The sequence below is a fragment of the Eumetopias jubatus genome, unplaced genomic scaffold (assembly GCF_037043125.1).
Source record: "Eumetopias jubatus isolate StellerSeaLion01/CBP00866 unplaced genomic scaffold, mEumJub1_p1.0 scaffold_7, whole genome shotgun sequence".
NCBI lineage: Eukaryota > Metazoa > Chordata > Mammalia > Carnivora > Otariidae > Eumetopias > Eumetopias jubatus.
Genome location: NW_028274813.1, coordinates 107017492 through 107042149, shown reverse-complemented (window position 1 = coordinate 107042149; position 24658 = coordinate 107017492). Strand labels below are relative to the sequence as shown.

Here is a 24658-nt window from a genome sequence, read left to right as displayed (position 1 = left end):
AGTCAGGTATTTATTGAGTATCTATGAAAAGGTCCGGTGCTGTTAGAATTATGTATCACACTCGCTGAGTTCTAGACGGGTTTCAGTGTGGACTTTTCATTGGATAGTAACTTGGAACGAATTGGATGTTTACACAGTAGTAATATAATTGCTATAGTCAAACCAAGATTTTTCAAATGTATGTTGAGTGACATGGGAATTTCATTGAGACTCAGGATGTTTGCCTTCCTAACTGTTGGGCTGGAAAACCCTTAGTCGTTTTGTTTTGTTTTGTTTTGTTATTACCAATGCAACACATGTTCTTGGCAGGAAATATATGTGGTTTATGGTATTTCATTGTATGAATGTGTCCTAATTTATCCATTTCCCTTTTGGACATTTAGGTCATGTGCATTTTTTGCTTCTGTAAATAGTGAAGCTGTGCATATCCTTACACATCCACCACCTTTGTATGTAATTCTGATTTCATCCTTAGTACAAATTTCTAGAAGTGGAAGTCCTGGGTCAGGGTATTCAAGGGTTTGGATACACGGGGAGGGAGGGCTGGAGGGCAGGGGGTAGAATTTTAGGCCTTGATCAGTTCAGCGTATTGACTAACTCATGACACAAGCTGCAGGGTAGCTCTTGCCTAAAATGTGTTGCATGCTTCTCTCTACAGGTGGCCAAAGCCTTCTGGATGGCAATTGGGGGAGACAGAGATGAAATTGAAGGCCTTTCATCTGATGAAGAACACTAAATTATTCGCGCTAGGGTTTGACTGCCTCAGACACTTCCCTGCTTCACCCTGTTCTGTTTGGCTGAACTTCCCATCATCCTGTTGGCGACCTGACTTAGTTCTAGGGCCGCCTTACTTTGAGTTTTTCGTAGAGGATAGTAGGGCTTTTCTCCCTCAGTGTAGCGTAAGGGAGCGCGGAGGATAATGACACGGAGTGAGAGTTTCTCAAGTACACTTTCTTTAGGGACGGGAGTGAAACAAGGCTCAGAGGCCTGTGTGATTTGCCCCAGTTGCAGAAGGACCACGCCATTCCCAGCCCACCTTTTCCAGGGTGTCCTCTGCAGTCACAGCCGATTCCTGCAGATCAGGAGCTGGTGCCACCTTTCCTCGGGCTTCTGGATTTTCCGCTTTCAGGGGGCTTGGCACCCTGAGCTTTGGTGCTTTTGATGGTAGGAAAGGAAGCTGCTGCAAATTTAATTTGTGCCACAGGGTAGGTGGGGCCAGAGTCAGTGGCCCTTGGCTTAGTCTCGCGCTAAAAACGCCTCTGGGCATTTCATCTGAAATAGTGTCTCAGCTCGCACTAGAAACTGCTGAGAAACGAGGGTGAATTTTTAGACAATGATAGAGGAAGCCAAGGTGTCCTACTCTGGTAGGGATAAAACAAACTCATCTACTAAGTTGCTGTTTGGGAGTGGGGTGGGGGGGTTTGTGTTTAAGAGAGAGAAACTTCAGGAATTCCCTGTTCTGGGCCATTGAGGCAGTATGTGATCGTATCTGGAGGCTTTTGCATTAGTCCTACCAGGAGGAAACTCGTCTTCCTTAGAGCTCTTGAGATATCAGAGCTGTGTCGTCACACTTTACCCTCAAAACAAGGTAGTTTCCCCGCTCTTTGTCTCTGAATGCCCAACAGATCACTGCTAACGTGGTCACACTGCGGGGTGGGCAAGTGGGGAAAGGATGTGAAAGGTTAGGCGGTGAAGCTCTGAGGGCCTGTGTGACTTCCAGGGCTGGGAGTGGGGGGTCCCCCACAGGGAACGTTTCCAAAGGAAGGGTGGGAAATAAAGTAAATAAAAATCCCTATTTCTGTGTTTGTAGACACTTGGTAATGCATGCCATTGATCTTCACTGTGGTAGCCACTGCCACGGTTCTAGACTGGCGCATGGCGCCCCGGCTGGCTGGTGCAGGCGCACAGGCTGACAACCGCTCCTGGCCTTGCGTGGACTGGGAACTCCTTAGGTCACCAGCAGAAACGAGTTTCAGACCCCTCCAGCACCGCCTTCTAAGCACTGCAGAAGGAATGGCGGGAGGAGTGGAATGCTCCAGGTCCTGGGCCAGGGCAGCCACCAGGAGGGAAGGCTTCAGTGACTGGAGCATTCAGGAAGATACATCATCAAAGGCAACATTGGCAGTTCTCTGGCTTGGTGACTTTTTTCCCCCCTTCCTTTCCCCCCCCTCCTCTTTTAACTCTTCTGAAGATCTTTGAGACTATAGTTGATCACCATACCATCGTTGTTTCTTTGAGGTGACTGCATTAGCTGTTGATTAAGAATGCAAGGAAGTTGGCTCTGGGGTTGCAGAATGAAAGGCAGAATGTTCTTCTTAAAACGTGAAGGGTTCCAAAAAGTATATCAGGTCACATGGAGAGAAGACAGACTAGAAAGAGCTGTGAATGTGATTTTGTGGATTAAACAAAGCTAGGTGATTAAAATATGATTTATTTATAAAGTCTGCTAATGTGATTCTGTTGTTTTTTAGTAGGGGATGTGTTGGGGGAAGCCGTACTTGACATTAGGCATAAATAGTAATTGGAGAGTTTGTCAAACTCACAGTTTTGGAATCTACCACATATAAGTATAATATCAACTGACCTTTTTAAGACCTCAGCTTTTGGGGCGCCTGGGTGGCTCAGTCGGGTAAGCGTCTGCCTTCGGCTCAGGTCGTGATCCCAGGGCCCTGGGATCCAGCCCCGCATCGGGCTCCCTGCTCGGCAGGGAGTCAGCTTCTCCCTCTGCCCCTCCCCCCACTCGTGCACGCATGCACATGCATGCGCGCTGGCTCGCTTGCTCTCTCTCAAAAACAAACACTTAAAAAAAAAATGAAGACCTCAGCTTTCTGGGGCTGTTGGCCCCTTCCAGGGGATACGGGGCATAAAGTGTCCGGTGCTTGTCTACGAAAGGCTCATGTTAAGAAGAGTGATCATGAGCTAGTAGTGCAATAAAAGTTGCATTCTACCTGGGGGCCTGGGTGGCTCAGTCGCTTGTGTTTGACTCTTGATTTCAGCTCAGGTCATGATCTCAGGGTTGTGAGATCAAGCCCCGAGTTGAGTTCTGCACTGGGCGAGGGTCCTGCTTAAGATTTTTCTCTTTCCCTCTGCCCCTCCCCACCCCTCTCCCTCTCAAAAAAAAAAAAAAAAAAAGTCTATCTAATGTGACCTAGGTATATGCCGACACAAGTTACTATGGACTGTCTGGGATTTAAAGTGAGACTCGGGTTTTTCCCCCTCCATTTCTCTATTTGTGTAACACAGAGTTGGGCACATAGTAGGCCCTGAATTTTGGCTTCGATTTGCATATGCTAGTTTGATGAAACTGATGACAAAGTTTGAAGCTCCACCAGTGTTGGAAGGTAGGGAGAGACAAAAATAAATCTTCCCCCCCCCTCAGAAAATCATGTGTTATGTAATAATTTTAGAGTGATGAAGACATAGATATTTTTATAATTTTAAAATATGTTACCCTGCCAGAGTATGAGAAGATTGACAGAACCAGTTTGCTTTCTCTCTATTTATAGAACTTGGCCACATCTAATTCAGAGAAGCAAGAGATTCAGGGACGCTAGACTTGGATGGCTGAGTAATGTGGGATGTGGTTCAGGGACCATCGACCATGTCAGGTCATCACTACAGACTGCTCGTAACTCATGAAATGTGGCATACGGCTACCTTCCTGTTCCCCACTGTGGAGAGGAGGGAATAGACATCTTCACCGTGGCCTGTCGGATTTCTTTCACCTTAGGCCAGTCTCATAACAATGGCCATCGAGAGAGCACGTGGAGTGCCCCTGGCCCTGCGCTGGCCTGCCATGGAAAAGCAGTCTTAGAAGAATCACTGTCTAAGGGTAAGCTGAGCGCTCCATGAACTATTCTGAGTGCTTGCTGATGCAAAGCTAAATTTAGCAAACATGTGTCCAGTGTGGTCAGAGGTTCTGATTCATTGAACGTTCTGATTGATGGAGACAGAGCTTCAGAGAATTGTGTAATGAGTTAGAGTCCTTCACCCCCCCCAACCCCAAATTTAAAGCGGTCAAACAATTCAGGTATGGCATTCCGTCATTAAATACCAAATCTTACTGGAGGACTCCAGGTGGAGAAAGTGAAAAATCTAGTCAAGTGCACTGCCTTCATGCAGATCGGTTGGAGAACACCCTAACGATGAACTTTCCTGGAATTTATACGTCTCCTAAAAGCAGGCTGAATGTGCAGGGCGAAGTTCACGTTTTGACTTTGATTCCACTTAGGGTTTAGTGTAGTGATCTATTCCTTGCATCTCTGGCATATAAGCTGTTGTAGAAAAGGTCTTAGAGATTCTCGGTTTCATATTTTTGGCACCACCTAGCCTGTTATTAATATCACGAGTCTTGCTCTTAATGTAGATATCTTTATCCAGAGTTCAGTGTGTGTGTGTAGCACTAAAGCCAAATTCTGGACTAGGAGGCATCTCGCTCGGCTCTGAGGTGTTTCTCTGATGTGCAGAGTGAAGGATTAAGAGAGGTAATAGCAACCACGTGGGCCTTTTGTGGGAACACCACTGAGCCCCATTTCAGCTTTTCATGATTTGTGGTTCTACCTTGTTTCCCGTTGGAAAAGTATTGAGTCAGACCCTGGATATCAGAGTTATCACCGCATCTTTAGAACACAGGTTTGGGAAGAGAAATTGTTCCTCTAAAATGCTGTGATGTCTGTATCTGTCTGCTGATAGTTCCAAACCCTCTCTCCCCACAAGCACAAATCGGGGGGGGGGGGCATAAACAGGTCACATAAAGCGGTTCAGGAGCAGCCTCCCTGCTTCTCTCCTGTGAAGGAGGTGACCAATCATTGCCTCTCCCTTTTCTCTTATCAGCCGGGTGGCTCTAATGCTACAAAAATGTGGGCTAAGTGAGGTCTGGGGTAGGAAACGGCACAGTTTAGGAGACCATCCTCTTCATCTGAAGCCCAAGGACACGGTCTGCACCAATCCTGCCACTCTGGAAAACTCTAAGGATGTCGTCAGTGGGGAAGTTAGAAGGCTTCAAGGTTGGAGTTGAGGAAAAGCAACCGTAAGGCATTCCTTTACCCAGGTGAGAGCAGAAACTGGATTCAGGGTCCAGCACTGATTGTGAACCTTCTTGGTGCCAGGCTGTGCCAGGTGTGGCAGAGACCACAGACTTGGGTAAGGCTGCAGGTTCTCTCTCGCAGCGCCTCGTCCAACCCAGGTGATAGTAGGGGGAAGCAAGATGAGGCCACAAAGGTAGGATGCTGGGCAGCAGGTGAAGTGCTGTGCCCAGCCTCAACTGCTGTGGGAAGGAGAGAGCAGAGCAGGCTGGGGAGAGCAGAAAGCACAGCTTGGAGCACTGCTCTCAAACCTGAGCCCGTGCCGGAGTTACCCGTAGGGCCCCGCCCTGGAGTTTCTGGTTCACTAGGTCCCGAGCAGGGCCTGGGAAAGTATGTTTTGACCAGCCCGGGTGCTTACTGATGCTGCTGGCCAGGGTCCACACTTTGAGACCCACTGACGTCGAGGAAGTGATGCTTAAATTGAACCAGGGACTAGGGTATGAATTGGGGCAGATGGGTGAGTGCAGGCAGCAAATTCTCAGTGGAAGTTGCGGCATGGACAGAGGTACGGAGAGAAAGCAAGGGGTTATGTTGGGAAAACCCACATAGTCCAGTTGGAGAAACGGTGGTAAATCAGGATGGAGTGAAATTTGGAGAAAACCTTGAAATACTACTTCGTGGAGCCAGTGCCTACTCCGGAGGTAATCAAGGAGCCCAACGGGTTTGGAGCGGAAAAGACATCTAACCATAATTACATTGCTGGGAAATCTGGCAGCGGTAGTCGCCCAAACTAACTGATTAGCACCACCTGCCAGGAGAGCTGTGTTGAGAAGGATTCTGAGGCTGAGAGCAGATCCAGCACTGGGATTCGTGGTGTTTTTGCCGTGGGTAGAGAAATGGAAGGGTGGTAATTTCACTCTGTGCCATCCCCAGACTGGAGGGGCGGGACACATGTTAGGAGAACATCAGAATAGCTGAGATAAACAGTAATCAGGAACTGATGAGTGGCATTCCTTCGAGCATATGTAAGGACTTAATACAGGGTAGCACAGTGGAAGCAGATGTAAAAGATATTGCTAAGGTAGAACCTGCTAGATACGGGCAGTAACTGATTCATCTGTTCAGCAGAAATTGGTGGCCTGAAGGCAGGGGTACAGGGAGACATAAACGCTGCTCACTGGGAACTCAGAGCCTAGAGGGGAGAGCGAACAAGGCCCCACCTGGCCATACATCCGTGAGAGACTTTCTAGAGGAGATGTCTGACCTAGTCCCAAAGCGTTGGTAAAAGTGCTGCGGTGACCTGCTGGGGTGCCAGGCAGGCCCAGGGGGGGTGAGCATGGACTGGGGAAGAGGGCTTGTCGTCACGGAGGGGAGTATGTAAGGAGCTGCAGCGCCTGTTTGCTGCTGGGTTGCAGAGTGTAACAGCTGTGACAGCCTGATAGCGGCCACGTGACGAGAGCCCAGGGGTCCATGATAATGGCTTTGGAGCTTGTGCTGTGGCCCGGGGGGGTTGGGGTGGGGGTGGGTTGGAGGCGTCTGAGGTCATGCAGGTCACGGGGCAGTGTGGGTGATGCTTTTCCGGGAAGGCGGGGGCCAGGAGCTGTTGGGGAGCTGGTGCGGTTGTCTGGGTGCTGAGCACAGGGCAGGGAGCATGCACAAGCAGGACTGGGTGGCTGTGGGGGTGAGGGAGTGCGGGGTGATCGTGGCTTCTGGGGTGTAGGCCAGAGAGGGAGGTGGTTTAACGAGGGCGGTGATGAATCCCACTTTTACGATCGTGAGTGTGAAGTACTGGGGCACCTCCATGCGCCAGTAGCCGGTAGGCTGTTGGATACACGTCTGAAACTTGGGATTGATGTCTGGGCTATAAATACTGACTTGGGAGTCATTAGCATTAATGTGGCTTGAAATCATGTGGGGAGATGAGATCACTCAGGAAGGAATGTCAGGAGTGCATACAGTGGTCTGGAAACCCCGACCCGGAAGGAGGCGGTGCAGGCCCGAGCGCGAGCGAGCGCGTGGGAGGGCCAGGACAGTGGGGGAGTGGGGCCGTCCCGAAAGGGGGGCTTGGTCAACGGGATGGCGAGCACGGGAGAGAAATGCATAGAACCGCTCAGGACTTGGAGGATGGGGGAGAGGGACGGGGGGCAAGCTACTGATAAAAATGGGGAGTCCCCCCAAGAGTGCCAGCTTGAGCGGTGTGGAAGAGAACTCGGGTTGGGGCTGTTGTGGTTTGGATCCCATTTGCTAGGCAGCTGGAATTTAAAATTGTGGCCCTGAAGGAACAGGTTGGGTTAGAGATGGGGATTTGGATCATTTGCTGAGAAATATACTGGCTAAATCCTTGGGGAAGACCGAGACAGGACGGTAGAACTACTAATTCTGAAGGTAGGGATTTGACGCAGGCTGTGGGGGCCCAATCTTTAGGCCCAGAGGAGCCGCCCTGTGAAATCGGCCTCCCAACTGCTAGGGGAGGTGTTTGGGGAGTTCCTTAGCAGAAAAATGCTAGAGAAACGGCCCAGTTAAAGGATTACTCTAGCCCCATGCCATCCTCCTCGCCCCCCTCAAAAAAATTGTTTGTTCATTTTAATCTTGTTTCTTAATCCGCATTATCTGGGGTCAGTGAAGATTCAACCAGATAGTTTTTCTCCTTGGGAGTTTTCACAGGCACGGACAAAGTGTGAAAACCCCCCCTCTGTAGAAATCTAAAACTACCTCCATGCCTCTGGGAGGATGAATGTGGCGGCACTCATTTCCCTGTACCTGAAGGCCTCTGACGAGCGACCGGCTGCCCGACGCCCACGGGCACGGCCGGGATAGGACCGGTGCGGTGCTCGGACGTGGGGGGCGGTGCCCGGTATTGCCTGAGGGCGGGCTGGCCCTGCAGAGTACCCTGGTAAGCTGAAGAGCCTGGGGCAGAATGGGGGTGCTGGAGACATTGCTGAAGCCCCTGGAGCCCCTCGGGGGGGGCTCCCTTTAACATCTTCTCCCCGCCCAGCAAGAAGGGATTGAGCTCCTGGCACAGGAGCTTTTCAATGAAAAGTTTATTAGAAGGGCACTTACAGGGGAAGGAGAGAGGACACAGATCCTTGACAATAGGGGCACAATGCTTACAGGTGCTCTGCTCTTAAGATACAAAAGTTAGAAAAATCTAAAACACTATAAATACATACATGCTTTTTACAAAGGTATTCAAAGGTCAGGCTGGCTGAGAAGTGAAGGCCATCAGCATCCTCCACACTCAGTTCCCCCCACCCCAATACACACCACCAGAGTTCGGAACAGCCTCGGTCGCAAGAGCAGCAGGGAGGTGAGTGAAGGAGGAGAGGGAGGGGGGGCTCGGGCTCCATCCCCGGGGGAGAGCCTGCAGGTGACACCGAGCTGCCTGTTTGTACATGCTGCCACATGCTTAGCCAGCCCCGGGGGGCGGGGGGGGGGCGGGGGCTGCTTCTGGATGCTGAGCCGCTGGGCCCCTGACTCTTCCCAGCCACGGTCCTGGGGAGAAGCGACCTTTGCAACTTTTTCAAAAAAATTAAATAGTTCTCTGTCTTGAATGGTTTTAAGAAATTATTACATAAATATAAAAACACCAGAATGCTAGAGTGTACATCAGCATAAAAAAAAATCAGTTACAGAATCACTGAGAGCGTTTCTCAATCCAGTTTACACGATCGGCGAGTTGCTGGGCTAGCTGTGTTCCTGGAAAGTTGCCTGCACGTCATTTCCCCACTGCCCGCCCCCTGCCGTCGGAGCCCCAGCGTCTGTGTATGTGGTTTGCTTTCCCACCCTCTGGGGAAGTAGTTGCTACTCCTCAAAAGGACGATCTAGGAGGGAACATTCATGCCACAAAAAATGGCACAACACAGCTGTGTTGCGGTTTTCTTCTAGTAAAGTGGGGACACATGTAGATCTTGGGGCCAACGCCGCCACTTAAAGTCACACAGAGTCCAGAACTAAACTCAGGCCCGCTCTTGCTACGGGTAACCCCCTTGGGAACCGTCTGGGAACAGTCCCCAGATTGCCTCTCCTCCCTCATCCTTTCAAGGATGACAGAGAGGGGCCTGAGGGGAGCTCAGGGCCCAGGCAGAAACCCTACTGCCTTCTCCCCAGACTACATGCATGCATGCATGACATGTGCACGCTACAGCCTTTTCCTGCGGTTCGAGTAAAAGCCCTTAGCCCTGGAATAGGTCCAAACTCTAGGCCAAGGGAAGATGGGGAAAAAAAACTAAGCACAAGATATGTGCTACAGCTCATTCCAACACGTTAATGATTTAAAAAAAAATAATCACCATGGTCAATAAAAAAAAAATACAACACAGACAAAAGGATGATGGGAAAGTCTGCCAGCAGCCTTGCCCTTGCGCGCGCGCACGTGTGTGTGTGTGTGCGCGCGCGCGCGCGCGTGCGCTTCCTAAGAGTCAAAGTCCCCGCTCCTGACTCTTGGCTTGTCTCAAAATGTCAGATCGTCTACAGCCTGCCAGGAAGGTGGCCAACTGAGATGATGTTCCAGCACAGGCCGTAACCTGAAGCCGCTGGGGCAGCTACCCACTTTGTGCTGGAAGAACCTTAGTTACTAAATAAAGTTGGGGCGGGGGGAGGAAAGGGAAGAGAAGTTGGCTCCTCGGGGTGGGGCGCGGCCAAGGATCTCAGGCGCAAGGCTAGCTCCTCGGGGTCAGGGGCAGCACCAGCCCCAGGGTGAAGGCGACTGGGCAGGGAGCCCTGCGAATGACACTTAAAACTGCCCTCCACCCCCCTAGACTGCCCTATTTTCTCTTGCTCCTTCAACTGTCCTTTAAAAAGTTCTTTTTAACGTGTAAATGCCATTCCTACAACAGGATTTTCAAACCAAGAAAACCAGCTTTGTGACTTGAAGGATGCTAATATGACACAAGCCACCCCCCCGCCCCGGCCCCCAGAACACAGCTGCAGCCTCTCTGATGGGAAGGGCACCACGTCCTCACCTCTGGGTCTGACTGAATCTCTTCCAGAGGTGGACTTACCTACATTTTCCTCTCACATCCTCCTCCAGGAGTCTAGTCTATAAAGCAGAGGGGCCAAGTAAGCTTTTGGAGAAACACAAAACTGGAACTTCCTGCCTCCTAAAAGGAGCCCTCAGCCCTGAGCATCAAGGGGACCGAGACACCATCCGGGTGCAGCCCCCGGATGGCCCAAACTGGGCTGTACCTGAAGCTAGTCCCCAAGAAACGGGAGGACAGCTGGGTGCCAGAGGAAGGCCTCAGAGGAGAGAAGGCAGGTGGAGAACGCAGGCCCTCAGAAACCGCTGTCCTGGCTTTTGGGGGAGGCCACAATGGAACACTCCCCCCCCGAGTCTCAGCCCTGACCAGGAGCGTGCGCGCACATCCAGGAGGTTCAGACGGCTTGCTGGCAGCAGCAGGGCGCAGAGCGTTTCACAGCAGGCCAACTCCGGACCTGCAGAAGCTGACCCTCTCGGGGAGAGTGGCCGTGTGGGGTCTCTGGGTTCTGTGTCCACGGCCCCGCGAAAAGACCAGCATAGGTCTGGCACGGTGCTCCTCCCATCTCTTCCTGTGTCCTCGGGGAGCCTGGAGAGCAGCTCTCCTACCTCGAAACCATAAAGCTAGAGCTGCAGAGGCATTAGGATCCTGCCGGGGAGGCACCGGGAAGCCCCCAGCGTCTCCATAAGGTATCAGAAATGTCATCACATTTGAGATTCATACCTGCCAGTAGACATTTTCTCCCCTTCACCGGGAATAAGACAGGACTTCCATGGGAAATCCCTTTTCCTGGTAGAAATCCATGCAAAAAAGATGGGATAAAGTCATTTCATACAAAAAACAGCAACGAGGAATAAAGTACCAATTGCAAGTGGCAATGTTGTCTGCTGTATTCGGCAAAAGGCCAGTCGAAAAGGAGGGCTTTTTTTCCAGTTAAAATAATTTATAAGTTTCCTCACTAATTGCCACTGGGAACAGTACTTCTCCTACAACATAACTGCTGGAGTTGTCACTGAGGATCCGCCGCCATGAGCTAGATAATCTTACGTCCCAGGGGAAAGATGGCCGACCTCTGCACACCAAGCCTCCAATTTTCAAAGGTGTAAAAAAAAAAAAAAAAAAAAAAATTTAATAGCCCTTTTCATTTGCCTATGTTGGCCTGAGATTTTTCCCTTCTGGTGAATTTGCTTCTGTTAATTTCAGTTTCCAGAAGTGCTGGCAGGTGTCTTCTCAACAAAACCTGGAAGAGCTTCACCTTGAGAGAGAGGTTGCTGGGCCCCCCACGCTGGTTTCCCAGTCAATGTGCCAACCCGGGATTTTTGTTTTAATACAAACATTCAAATGAGCATACGATAAAGCTCATTCAATTAATGCAACTATGTAAACCAAGAGAGCCGGATGCATGAGAATAGCAAGTGCGCTCTTACAGAGGACTGGAGACCCACACAGTGGAGGGCAGCCTCAGCTCAGGCGCCGTTGACGCCACGGCTGCCTCCTGCTTCCCGTGACTACACGTGAATCTCTGAGATTAATGCGAGAGGAGAAACTATACACTGCCTGCGCGCTGAGCCTCAGCGGATCTCCCAACTGTTCAAAGTGAGAAAGGACAAGTTTACGAGACGAGGTGTCCCACCAGCTTCCCCCCCCGGCCCCGTGTGCATGTTCTGAACACACTGGCTCACCCTTCTCAGTACGCTCTGAGAGGAGAGGGACAGGCGAGCCCCCCCTCCCCACCCCAAGTCAATCCGGCTCCTGGGGTGCAGGGTCTGCTAGAGCGCTGGGGCTCAGGAATGCCCCGCTGAAGAGTTTGTTACAAGCGCCAGAGGGCTAGGCACGAGGTCCGCTCCCGCCCCTCCCGCCCCGACAGGCTCTACCCTACCTAGAACACCCCGGGTGAGTTTCACACTCGAGTCCAGAACCGATGGCCATTTCCTGTTGGACAGTGACATCCCAGATTGCTGTCATTAAAAGATAAGGGGGCTGGGAGGAGGGGGCAGTTGGGGCCAAAGGGCAAATGGGTTCGGCAGACACAGCTGTTCAGAAAATCCATCTCTGGATTTGCTTTTGCATTTTGGAAAACAGGTTGGGGCCGCTTTGATTGGAGGGAGAAAAATTTCTTCTTCATTGACAATGGTGAGTTGAGTTCCAATTTTCTCCACCTCCTACGCGGCCTTTTCCCCCCAAGCCCGCCCTCCCCCCACCCTCCCCCTTCACACCCAACGTCTCTAAGACACACTGGAACAGCGGATGCTTGGGGAGCCCATCTGGGTGAGGACCTTGTCAAGCCACTGCAAAGGCCCATTCAGGTGCAGCTCGATCCAGCAGGGGGTGCTGGTCACGGTCTGTCTCCTGCAAGACATAGGGAGAGGGGTGGGGTGGGAGACTTCAAAAAATGTCCGGAAGGACACACCTACAAGTCAGAACACCTTTTCTTGCTTTGGTGAGAGTCTTCTTCCCAGAGCCAGAGATAGGGTCCATGGCGCCTTGCTAGACCCAGCTCTAGAGGAGGTCCCAATAACTTGCTGAGACTGCCAGGCCGAACTCCTCCAACTGGGAAGAGCCTTGAGTAAGTCAGGTTCTCCTCATGGGGAAGGAGATAGCCCTTCAAGGGCTAAACATGTGAGGCAAATCCCAGGGTATGCCACTTGCCCACCCGTTTCTGGGACAATCCCCCCCCCCCCCCCCCCAGTGAAGAACTTCCAGCCTGAGCAAAGGTCTCCCAGGGTCCCATCTGTCATGAATGGGCAGCCCCATCTCCAGCCCCAGGTCCAGTCCCGGCAGGCCATGATGACGTGTGTCTGTCTGATGGAGGGTGTTGTTTGCAAAGCGCCGACAGAGTCCACATGCCATCAGTTCCCAATGTGCTGATATAATTCCCATCTATGGCCTTATTTTGGAAAATCTTACGAGCAGAGCAAGCCATGGAACAATTACTGGAAAAAACCAAGGCACACCACACGTTTCTTCTCCCCAAAGCACTTTGTCTAAATTCAGGCTGGCTGATGACGCAGCCCGCAGGCGAGCTCCCAACGGCCTGCAGTGAGCAAAGGCTATCTGCTGAGGCCGCGGCGCTGGTACCAGCTGGAGGCGGGAGGCCTGCGCCCGGGGCCCTCGCCGCTTCTGGCCATCTCACGGGAGGGATGAAACCTTGCTCTCTCTGGCCCAAGAGGCAGAAGGAGGGCAAGACTGTTCTGGGAAGGGGCTGCACGGCCCGTTAGGCTGCTCTGCGGGGCTGCCAGGTGGCAGGGACCTGGTGGGCCGCCCAGGACCCAGCGTGTTGGCAGCATGTCCCGTGTGGTGACACAGGGCCCCCAGGGAAAGGCTTCCGCCACCGAGGGGCCTCTTCCCAGCACTCGGAGCTGGAGGGCCACGGTGCTGCGCCAGCTTGAGGGCTGCTTGCTCAAGGCCACCTCCTGCCTTTTTTTGGCCTACGCTGGGCCCAGGTGGAGGTCTCTAGATGGCCTCGTGGACCCCGGGGTGCCCCTCTGACCTGTGGTGCCTGAGTGCAGTCCTCTGGACTGAAGTCTGGGTGTAGGGAGAGCAGAAGGACCTCTCTCTGGCTCTTTTCCATTGGGGTCCATCTAAGTATTTCCCTTTCCCCCACAAAGAAAATATTAAAACATTTTACTCTGGTCCCATAACTGATTTCAGCCAGGGCCAAAAGGTGGGCTAAAACCTCTCTCGGGCTGGGCCTTCGGGCCTGGGCTCATCACCTCAGGCCGTCATAACTGGGCTGTAAGTTCTCAGTTGGTCACTCATCCTGGATTTCAGAGAGACTCCCCCAGACCAAGGTGCTGTGTTCCCCTGGCCCTGTGGGGCAGACACAGGGCACAGCAGCTAAAATACCGTAAATAGAAGAGGACTTTAGGGGCCGAAATCCTCTAATGAGAATCTGACTTTCCATAAGTCATGCTCATCTGGATTTCATTACAAACGGTGGCCCAGAGCCAATATTGAAATGGGTTTGGCCTGGGTGCAGAATGACTACAAAACAAAATGGATTCCAAACATCTGGAAAAATGAAGAGAAGCGGGGAGTCACTTGCAAGGCGCTGGCCCCAGCTGACATGTGGGCACCTCTGCGTCTGGCGCGGGAGCCGGGGGCAGGAGGGGGACACGGCCCTGGCCCTTGCACACATCCTGTCTAGGTGTGGAAAGAAAAGGGACCGGATTCGCTAAACCCAAACCAGAATGTTCTGAGAGATTCGACAGCACAGACCAGGTAGACCCGACCAGTGCCATGTTTAAACCAATATCTGAAATTCTGAAAAAACTCTTAGCAAGTAAACTGTTCCTTTATGACTACCCAAATCTTCTCCCATCCGCCTCTCAACTTTAATACCCGAGATCCTCAGGGTCACCCGAGTCAAAGGCGGAGCCCCAGAGGAGGGAAGAACAACAGGATGAAGACTTAACTCCCTGGAGAGGGTTGTCCTAAAACCATCTGCCCAAAATGAACACCGAGGAAGCAGCCAAGAGGCACAGTTCTAGGCTCAGCTTTTCCGCTAACAATGTGACTTCAGGCAAGTCACTTTCCCTCCCTGGGCCTTGGTCCCCTCATCCATGCATCGGGGGTGATGCCAGCATCCCCACCCAGGCTGGTGGTGAGGGAGAACTAGAACATGTGTGTTTATGGTGCTTGAGAAACCGAAGTGCCTGGCTCTTCCTTATCCAGTGTGGCTCGGGCCCTCCCAGCCTGCCAGGCCACGGCCACTGATCCTTGGCCTCTGCTCTTTGGGGCGAGGGTGGCCTAGCTCATCTCTGAGGGGCCCCTGCTCTGCTGTTTGAGTCATGTGCACTCAGGTCCCCATGATATGTGGCACCCAGACCTGACCTGTATTCTGCTCCCCAGCCTTTGACGAAGCTCATGCGGATGGTACACATCCGCGTCAACTGGTAGACCGCCTCGAAGCCCTGGTTGACGGACTGAGCCAGGAGGGCGGCAAACTCCTGGTTGTTGAAGATCTTCAGGTTGCACCCTGCCAAGAGAACAAAAACAGCGCTCGTGGGGACAGAGGCATACGTGTCCAGTGCCCCACTCCTGGCTGAAGCCACCCCTGGGTCATCCAGAATGGCATACCTGACCCGGCTCAGGTGGCACATAGTTAATCCGTGCGCTAGCCCCACACTCGACACTCAGTACCACGCTAGGGACAGGCCCCCCTCAGTCCCTGCCCTAAGCCGTCCTCACCTCAATGGAGAGGTGTGGCTGACACACAGGGGTGGATTAAACACTGGCCTGTAAGCTCCAGCTCCTGGAGCCAGGGAACGCAGAGGAAGACTATAAAGTAGGCTACCAACGACGAGAGAGACGGCTAGGAGAGGTGGGCCTTGCCCTGGGCAGGAGGGCCAAGGCAGGACCCCCGGGACCAGAGTGATAAGGTACCCAAGCCCGAATGCCCACGGCTGTGGGAGGCACGGCTGACCACCTGGGGAGCAGGAGCCCTTGGCATCAGACGGAGGGGAAGCAAAGCCTGCCACTCCAACAGGAGGCTCGGCAGAGGGTCCCGGGGTACCTTCCACCCAGGCTTCCCTGGTGAAGCCACCTGGGACCGGGAAGGAGCACGAGACTGGGGCCACATTTTGGCCTTTGGGCACAGGGCTGGGTCAGGGTGACATTCGCAGCAAAGTGAAGATGTGTGTCTAACTCTCCAGGCAGTAAAAACCAGAGACAGGCCCAAATAAAGTTTGTAATAAATCTTCCTGAAGTCCTACCAACCCGGGTGCCAGGAATGTGTCAGTCAGAAAAAGAAAGACTACAGCTCATGCTGGGAATACCCAAAAGGTGAGCTAAGGTGACGTTTATTGACAGGCCAACACTGGACTCCTAATCTTGCTGTGTGACTCTGGGCCCGTCACCTTCTCCTCGGAAGCCCGGCCTCCGAGGTCCTCCCAGCTCTGATGGTCTATGAGCTAACAAACCCCAGCATGGCCCCCTCACCGAAAAGGTGGGGGAAGGGCTGGGGACGGGAGAGGTCACCACGCCAGGAGCACACCCGAGCTTCGGGTTCTCGTCTTCTCCAAGGGGAAGTGTGGTGACCCCGGGGGCAGCAAGAAGCACAGGAGCAGGAGCCTCGGCCGCCACACGGCCTGTGGCTCATCCCGGCTCAGCCACTCCCCCGCTGTGGGCCTTGGGGCAGGCGGCTCAACCTCTCTGAACTGGTCTCCTCGCCTGAGGAGCCAGGATAACTGGAGAGGGCCGAGAGCAAAACCATCGATGTCCTCTGTAAACGCGACCACACAACGTGCAGGAAACCGAGAGCGCTGTTCTTTCCGACCCCCTACGCTCTCAGGCTGGCCCTGCCCAGAGCCCATGGCTCGGCACCCGCTACTGAGACGAGGAAACACGGGCCGCACACAGTACCCGCCAGTCCCAGCCCGCACTCGGCCAGCAGCACGGCCAGGCGCTGCGTGCCGGTGACAGGCGGGCTCGGCCGCGGCTCTCGGCCTTGGTTTTCTAAGTCCAGAGGCCCGGATGGGGCCCGTCTCTGCCTGTGTTGCTGCGTGGCCGTGGCCCTCTCCATGCCACCCTCTAGGGTGCAGCCTGACACCCTTTCTTGGAGCACAGGTGGGATTCATCAGCTCCACTCGGAAAGCCCGCAAGAGCTCCCCAGAATAAAAGCACAACTTTCTCACGGCCTTCCGTGGCCTGGCCCCGTCATGCTTTCTAAACATTTCCTGTCTCTTACACGGCCTCTCCAGCCACAGTGCCACCCGTACGTGCCCTACCCTCTGTCACCTCCGGGCTTTGGCCCATATTGTTCCCTCTGCTCGGAATGCCCTTCAAGGTCCCACCCACCTACCCCCCCCGCCCCCTCCCCCCGTCACCCTGTGCTGAATGCCAACCAGCCTGCAATGCCTGCATGCCTCCACCATGAAGCCTTCCCTGATCCATCCCAATGGTTAAATGAGTTTTTCTCCCCAGCTCCGTGAGCACCTTATCTGTGCTGCTTGCTTGGTACCTAGTACCCCTCCTTGTATTAAACCCATTCGTGTCTTTGTCTTGTACACTCGGCTGGCCTGCAGGGCCTGTGCGGACAGCAGCAGGGCCTCCCGGACCCCTCCGTCTCCCTCAGGCACCTGGCACGGCGCCCACAGGCTGTGCGAGTTTGTGGAACGAAGGGGGAAAGCACAGTGCCTGAGCACCTGTGCACACAAGGCAACAAGCAGGGACCCACGGATCAGAGGCAGATCCGCCGGAGGCTGCGTCTGCCCCCCCCCCCAACCCCCAGAGGGTCACGGAGAGCGCAGCAGGACAGTAAGACGCAGAAAAGTCCCCAGCGAGGCACCTCCAGGCAGCCACTGCCAACACGGAGGAGCAGAAGAGGAAGGAGAACCCGCCCAGCAGCCCAGGCGCGCCGCGGTGGGTAGGAGCGCGTACCTGGTGGGATCTTGCAGACAGTGGCCGGGTGCCAGCCATAACGCTGGTTACAGTTGGGAGACTGGACAAAGATGGCGCTGTCGCTGAGGCACTCCGCGAAGACCTCCCCTCCGATGTAGTACAGCCGCACGCCTCGCCCTAGGGAGATGTGGGTCAGACTGGCCCGGGGGGACCAGCGGAGGCTCGCGAGGGAGACAGCCGCAGCCGGTGCTCCGACGGGCCGCCTCTCTGCGTCTCCCCAGGCCGACAGGACCCAGAGCCCAAGCTTAAACCCGCACAGGGGACGTGGGGGTGGCACTGGGTCCCTAACGCCGGAGGTGGCAGATGACTAGGGGAAGGGGGGCGTGGGGTAAGTCTCTGAAACAGCCTCCGCCGCGGACGAGCCGTCGGCCAGCATCAGGTTACTCAGCCCCTGAGCCTCAGTTCTTTCGCCTGGAAGATGGCGCGATGATAACACGTGCCTCACAGGGTGGTTGAGCCGCACACGGCGAGCGCCCGCTAAGCGTGAGCAGCTACCACGACTACTGCCACAGACACTCACTGGCGTCATGCCACCCCTGTACCTTCTCTCCTCCGTGCATTTTTCTAAAACATTCCGTAGGTTTATGTCATTCACTTTTCCTCCATCTCTTAAAAATCCATTCCAGATGGACAAATTATTTTTAAGTTGGCTCTGCAGTCCGAGCAGGCAGTTACATAAACACTCTGACAATGAGGTCTGCTCTCGGCCAGGGGAGGTTTTCTCCTCCTGCACGGGAAGGCCTCTGTTGCCTTCTGGGGAAGAGGCTCAGAGGGCTGGAGGACGGAGCCGGATTCTACAGGCACGGCGTCCAGTGGGGTAGACACCAGGGGGCCGCTGGGAATTCTGCTGCCTCCTTGTCCTGCCATGGCCCCAGCGCCCCTTTCTTCTTGCGGGGGGGGGGGGTGCTAGAAGACTCGGTGTCACAGATACACGGGGTATGGGCAGACTCGGGGTCCACAAGGAGGGGCCGCTGGGTTATGTCCATCAAGAGCAGAAGCAGAGGTGGGAAGACCCCAACCGAAAGAACAAAAATGAGTTTTGTTTTGATAATTTGGGAACTATTTTTAAAATGTAGAGGAGCATAAGGAGAATAGGTAAACACCTATGGATGCCACCCAGGATCAGTATCTTTATTTTAAAGTAAAACAAATGGGGAGGCTGTCTGGGAAGGCTGCGGGCTCAGTGGCAGGGGCTGTTTGTCACCAACTGGGTCACACTCACAGTGTGGCCTCTGCAAGGCTCTGCTGTCCCCTGGGCATCAGGTTATTCCCTGGAGAAAAAGCACCCAGGCCCAGACCCAGGGCTTCCAAACTTTTCTTCTCTTAACTATAAAATCGTCTCCACAAATGAAATCGTCCATGAAAATCCAAGATACAGTAAGAACAAGATCAAGGGTGCTCTGGTTCACTTAGGACCAGACCCCCTGCTGCCCTGCCCAGCTCCGGAGTTTGCCCTGGAGCCAACCCCCGGGGGTTCTGGGCGGACAGTACCCTATTATACCGTCTCCACGTGTGGAGATGGCCTTCCAATGGACTTAGGATCTCAAAATTATGAATATCCAAGTGACACACACACAGCTCCTTCTTCCATAAACCAAGTGGCCTCCTACTATGTTCTGGATGTTAGAAGGCAGAATATTAGCACCGGGGCTGTTCTGGCAGCCCAGAATAATTGTATATGAAATTAACAAATAAAAGATCATTCCTTAAAGATGGACACCGCCTACCTATCCCACTATCAGTCAGTACTTTAGGGGTATGTTTATTAAGATACATATGTTGCCCTTTTCATAGATTTGCCCTTCTTGTCCCCTCAAGTTGAGTGTTTTCCTCCATGGCTTTCCCCTCTTCAGACTTAATCTGTGTTTCTGAATGGGAATGACCAAGCAATGTGAACTCTTCTGGTCTGGCCCCTAAATGGGGCAATACAGAGTTTGGGGGGCTGGCTGGGGGGGGTGGGTCCTCTCCCCAGGTCCCAGTGGGAGGCGTGGCACAGCGGGGGCAGCTGGGTTCTGGGCAGAGGCTGCTGGGGCCGCTGGCCGGGGCGGGGGGGGGGGGGATGGGGAGACGGGGGCGCCCTTACCGATGTGCCTCCGCGTGAGCTCCACGGCTGCGTTCCTGTTGACGTTGGAGAGCAGCCCCAGGCAGAAGCGCTCCGAGTTGGAGGGGTCGGTGAAGCCATCCACTGTCATGGAGGGCTGTGAGGCATGGAATGTCTCCCCAACGCGCTGGTTCAGCTCATAGTAGGAGATGGAGCACCAGAAGGCCGGCTCGCAGTAGGTGACAGGCTGCAGGTCTGGGGAGACAGGCCAGGCTACTGGGTCAGGGGCCCCCAGGTCACCTGCTGCTCAGCGAGCTCCCCTGGATGCTCTGTAAGGCCGTTTCTGTACCTCTCTGAGGGTTATGATCCCCGAAGCTCGTGCCTCGGCATTAAACTTGCAGGATCCAATGTGATAGAGTGCTCTAGTGTTTGGAAAAGCCTTCCACCAGCCTGGCCGCTTTCATTTAGTCTTAGCTCACAGAGGCCCTGTCCTGTCTGGCTGGCCTTAGGTTGAAGTGGTCTTCAAGGAGGGCCAGGCACCACCTAGCACCTGGGCAAGCCCGCAGGACAGGCCCGGCAGGTTCCCCGGGGGCGCCATGCCACCCACGCGGCCTCCTCCCGGAGTCACCCATAGTGATCTCGGCCTCCAAAAGGGCTTTTAGCTTTCGGCACTGCCTGGCCTCGGGCACTCCTAGCCTGTGGAGCGGCAGCGACTGAGCCTGTAAAATGACAAGGCTAGTGCAGCCTGGGGGCCTGCACAGGGTGCTGGGCCTCCAACCACACAGTCTCGGTTCCACAGAGTGGAACCAGGTCCACGGCTCTTATTAGAGAAACTATCTTCCAAATGTCTCCACATGCTGTCTGTCTGGGTGGCTAAGATACAAAGTCACTGAAAAGAAATTCTCAATTTGTCCTGTGGTCTCAACCAAGGGCTCCTCAAAGCAAAACTACCGTCTTGGGAGACATTGGTTCTCTTTCTCTCAAGAGTTGGGAATCCCTGAAATAGAGGTTTCCCCTCACACGATCCCCCATCACCTCTCCTGGGACTCCCTCGCCCTCCTGTCGCCTCCAGCCACTCTGGTCCACACCCGTCCAGGCCCCCGGCCCTCCTCCGTGCATCATCTCTGACACCTCAGTGGGTCTGTGCTCGGCCCGGGGCCAGGCCCCCCGTCCTTCCTCCTGGGCATCAGTGCCGCGGCGCCCTAACAGGACCCCCAGCACTCTAGTCCGGCCTCTTCCAGCCACCTCCCTGCCCTGCACGGCCCCACATGCGCTGGAGTACTGTACTGATCCCGCTCGCTGCCTACTTGAATCCACCCCCCCTGGTGGAAAACCAGGGAGTCCCCTGCCCCTTGTCACTCCTCCGTCTCGGACCTCCACTCTTAAATATATTTGGAGCTGCCCGGGGAATTAGGGTGCGTCTGTAGGAGCTGGTTCGAGGGACAAGAAGGGCTCACCGTGCCAGCTCTCAGCCCTGGCCAGAGACCCTTGCTCACTGCCTAGAGCGAGAACCCACGGGGGACTCTGCTCACCAGACCTTTGGAAGTGTGTGAAGCACAGAGGGGGGAAAAAAAAATCCAAAGCTGTTCTGGGAGGGGCCTGCAGGGCCAAGGGCCGGACCTGCTTGTGGGGTCTGTGTGCCTACGATCCCTTCTCAGGGGAAGGAGAACGCCTACCACGTGTGTGAGGAGATGCAGACGGGCAATTTCCCTGCACTCGGCACAGGCCCAGAAAGTGTCAGCTGGAGGGTTAGGACACCTAGAGCAGCCTCCTGGCCCCAGCATCACTGACATCTTGGGCCAAATGATCCTCTGCCCGGGGTGAGGGAGGGGGGCCTGGTCCATTACAGGATGCCTAGTAGCAGCCCTGGTCGGTATCTACCCACCGAATGCCAGTGGCACACATCTGTCACTCCCGCCCAAGCCGGGACAGGGACACATGGCCCCAGACAGTGCCGGCTGTCTTTGAGGGGGCAGAACAGCCCCTGGGTGAAAACCACTACCTTCGAGGGTCAGCCAGGTCATGGAACGCAAGCTTCAACGCCAGGCGGCCCGGAAGGCACTCGGCGCTGGGGCACGGACCAGCTGCGCGACCGTGAGCAAACCCGGGCAGCTGGGAGCTTCAGCCTGCACATGGCTCCCGGCAGCCACGGCGCGGGGAGCCCTCTTTACCTCCGCCGCTGTCTGCAGATGGACCGGGAGGAACCACGAAGTGCGGGGCACGCCTCAAGCCCTCGCTACGTGGTGCTGCCGATTAGAACTGATGATGTACGTGAACCTGAGTATGTCCCGCTCCTGTCCTGGCCTCTGCTGCAGGGGAGGCAAAGCGTCCATGCCCCTTTCCACTCTTCCCAGGGGAGAGGGAGGGGAAGACGAGGGAAGGCGGGGGATCGAAGCTACTTTTAATGGGGGAGGGAGGAGTGATGAGGCAGGGGCGACCAGGGCTTGCGACCTGTGTCCCAGAGGTTGGGTTGAGCCACATGGGCCACATCCGGCTCTGGCGTCACTCGATGCTTCGACATTCCAATGAGATAAGCTATATTCTAAACAATGTAGTCACTAAAATGCGAGCTATGTCGCTTTGGAGACCTTAAAAAAAGGCCCAAGAAATCCAAGTATAATCCAAGCACTCAAAGGGGTCGGGCAACACGTCTTGAGGCAAGAGGTCCTGAGCAGGGGCTGCTGACCACCAGTGCCCAGGGGCAGGCTCTGCTGGCCTTGCTGTGTGAGCTTTCCTGGCCTGGACAGTGACTGCAGCTTTACTGGAAGACATGTAGTGCAGACCATCTAGGTCACTGTGCATCTGGCGTGGGTCAGCCGGGAGAAGCAGCTGGGGCCGATCTGCGCCGGCCCTGGCTTCCCCGGTAAAGTACAGAGTCCTCACCCCAAATTACAAAGCCTTCCAGCACCCCCTGGGCTTCGTCCAGACAGAAGAGATAGAGCTTGGCTCCCAGGAACCCTGGCACAGCCTGCCCATCCAAAGAAGAAAAGGCAAAGGCCACCCATCGGGTAACGCGGTGCCAGAACCACTCAAGGGAAATGTGGGCTTTGAGGCATCTCAGAATCAGAGACAGGCTTGGGGTCCTAGCCCAAGAGGCCTCCCAAGCAGATCTGAGCCCTTATCCAAACATCCCTGCCAGCTTCCAGATACACACTGGACAGTGTGGTGGTAAACGCTGGACTTGGGAGCCCGACACATAATTAAGGAGATGCTAGTTTGGGGAGTTGGGGGGAGAGCAGCGCAGTCAGGCCAAGGCAAAGTCTGAAGGGTACGGATGAGCTGGCCTGTGTTCAGAAGCAGGACTGACCCGGGGCACTGCCCCCAGCCACGTATTCACAAGTCTCCACAAACAACTAAAACCTAGCCCTGCCTTTCACCTCTGTGCCTCCTGGCACCTCTCATCTGCTTCCTCAAGGAACTTCTGCAAGGCGGGGGGCGGGGGGGGGCGCTGCAGACCAAAATGTATGGTCACTACCTCTGGGTTCTGCCTTGAATGGCAACCTAGTTTTTAAACAGCATGTATGTCCTCATTTTTTTTTTCCCCACCCCAAAGACTTATCCACACCATGGTTAAGTACAAGAGAAACAAAACGTCAGGACTCTGGAAAGGAGAACATTATAAACAGGATAACCATGGGCTATAGCTACTGACAGAGCACTCAGCTTGGCTCTGAGCTTCCTAGCAGACAAGGAAAAAGGGAACATCATATGCTACATGGCTCTGGTTGTGGACAGATAATGCTTACAGGTTCTGCAGGGGAACAAATCTTGTCCTGGCCCTAAGTCTCAAAAGAAATCTTTTATGAAATCAGGTGGCAACCTCTCCTCCCACATCCGTCAGGCCAGCCAGCCTGAATTCCAAGAGTCTTCCAACAAACGCAGAGGCCATTTTGCATAAGGTTGCTTCTTGCAAAGGACCTGAAGACATGCCACTCAGAGGCTCCTCTGGGAGGACGACTCTACAAGGCTAAGGGCACTTGACTCCCTGACAGTGGTTTTGCTTCTCCAGGCCAAAGACTCGGCACAGCCGGCGGGCTAGACGATGGCACGTGCCCAAGGCCGCCCCCTGCACACGGCCCTGCTCCCGGCCCTGCTCCCGGCCAGACTGCTGAGTCTGTGCTAATCGCCCCTTCCCGGAGGAGAGGTGTTGGAGACGCAGGAACCTCCAGCTCGCGCTGCCCTCCGCCCCCTGCCCCCACCAGTGTGGTATCGGCCAGGCTTTTCGAGTGGCGTGGGGCACTTAATTCACGGCTGGCCCCCTGCCAGCCTAACGGTGCTGGCTGGCTTGGGTTTCGAGCCCTATTCCAAGCTGGCATAGACTTTCTGTTTTGTTTAAGGAAAAGAAAACAGAATAAAACCCAGAAGGCAACACTTGGATTAAGGGATGCCTATTAAAAACATGTGCAAGAGATCCAAATCCGGTAAAGGAAAAGGAGGGGGGACAGAAGGGGGAAATTAACTTTCTACTACGAATCAAAAGCGGGGAGCGGGCAAAACACTGAAGCTGCAAAGGCTGAGGGTCAGGACGTGAACGAATCGCCTTCGCCTGGGCCCACCTCACCTGTGACAGGCAGCGTGACCTCCAGTGCCGGAGATGCCACGCTCCAGTCCCCAGGGACCCCCATGGTCCCCGCTGCCTGGGCTGCCCCACCGCCCCGCCCCAGCTCACGTGGCTGTGAAAGAGTCCCTCGTGGCTGTGTGTGTCTGAGCCCCTGCTGTCCCCGAGGGTTAGTTCCTGCGGGGTCGCTGCACCCGAGGCCCCAGCTCCAACCTATCTCACTGAGGACGATGACAAAACAAGGTGTGCAGGGAAAGCAGCCAGCGCTCTTTCAGCCCCGGGGCCAGCTTGCTGCAGCTGAGACCAGACGCACAGTCTAAGGGAGGCCCTTGGGCTGGCGACTGCCTTGCTGGCGTCGGGAGGCCTGTACTTTCTGAAGCTCACAGAGAGCAGAGCCCGAGGAGGTCGTGGCAAGAGCTTTGTGCAGCAACACGAAGACCCCTGCAACTAGGCGGGGCTGCACCCTGGAGCCTGCCTCTTTCAGGGGAGAAGCAGTGTCTTCCCGCTGCCCCCCCACCCCCACCCCGTCCTGGCAGGAGCGGAAGCACCTCATCCAACTGCAAGCACTCCCTGGTACCTCTTCTCCCACGGTCAAGGCCCCTCCCCAAAGCAAGAAGAACTTACTCACCGACAGGGCCGGCTCCTCACCCTTTTCCTCTTT

The 24658-nt window shown here is 54.6% G+C and overlaps 2 protein-coding genes across 5 annotated transcripts in view; one reads left to right on the top strand and one right to left on the bottom strand.

Moving 5' to 3' along the window:
* Positions 1 to 2444, top strand: part of AAGAB (alpha and gamma adaptin binding protein) — a 73792-nt gene extending 71348 nt beyond the window's left edge. For all 3 annotated transcript variants that reach the window (XM_088024874.1, XM_028100234.2, XM_028100233.2), the window contains one exon: positions 659 to 2444. In XM_088024874.1, the coding sequence (XP_087881000.1) occupies positions 659 to 702 (44 nt within the window). In that variant the 3' untranslated portion in view covers positions 703 to 2444. The remainder of the gene's footprint in view (positions 1 to 658) is intronic.
* Positions 2445 to 12199: 9755 nt separating this feature from the next.
* Positions 12200 to 24658, bottom strand: part of SMAD3 (SMAD family member 3) — a 111067-nt gene continuing 98608 nt past the window's right edge. For both annotated transcript variants that reach the window (XM_028100484.2, XM_028100485.2), the window contains 4 exons: positions 19482 to 19694; positions 17378 to 17515; positions 14831 to 14975; positions 12200 to 12346 (listed from right to left, as the gene is read on the bottom strand). In XM_028100484.2, the coding sequence (XP_027956285.1) occupies positions 12223 to 12346; positions 14831 to 14975; positions 17378 to 17515; positions 19482 to 19694 (620 nt within the window). In that variant the 3' untranslated portion in view covers positions 12200 to 12222. The remainder of the gene's footprint in view (positions 12347 to 14830; positions 14976 to 17377; positions 17516 to 19481; positions 19695 to 24658) is intronic.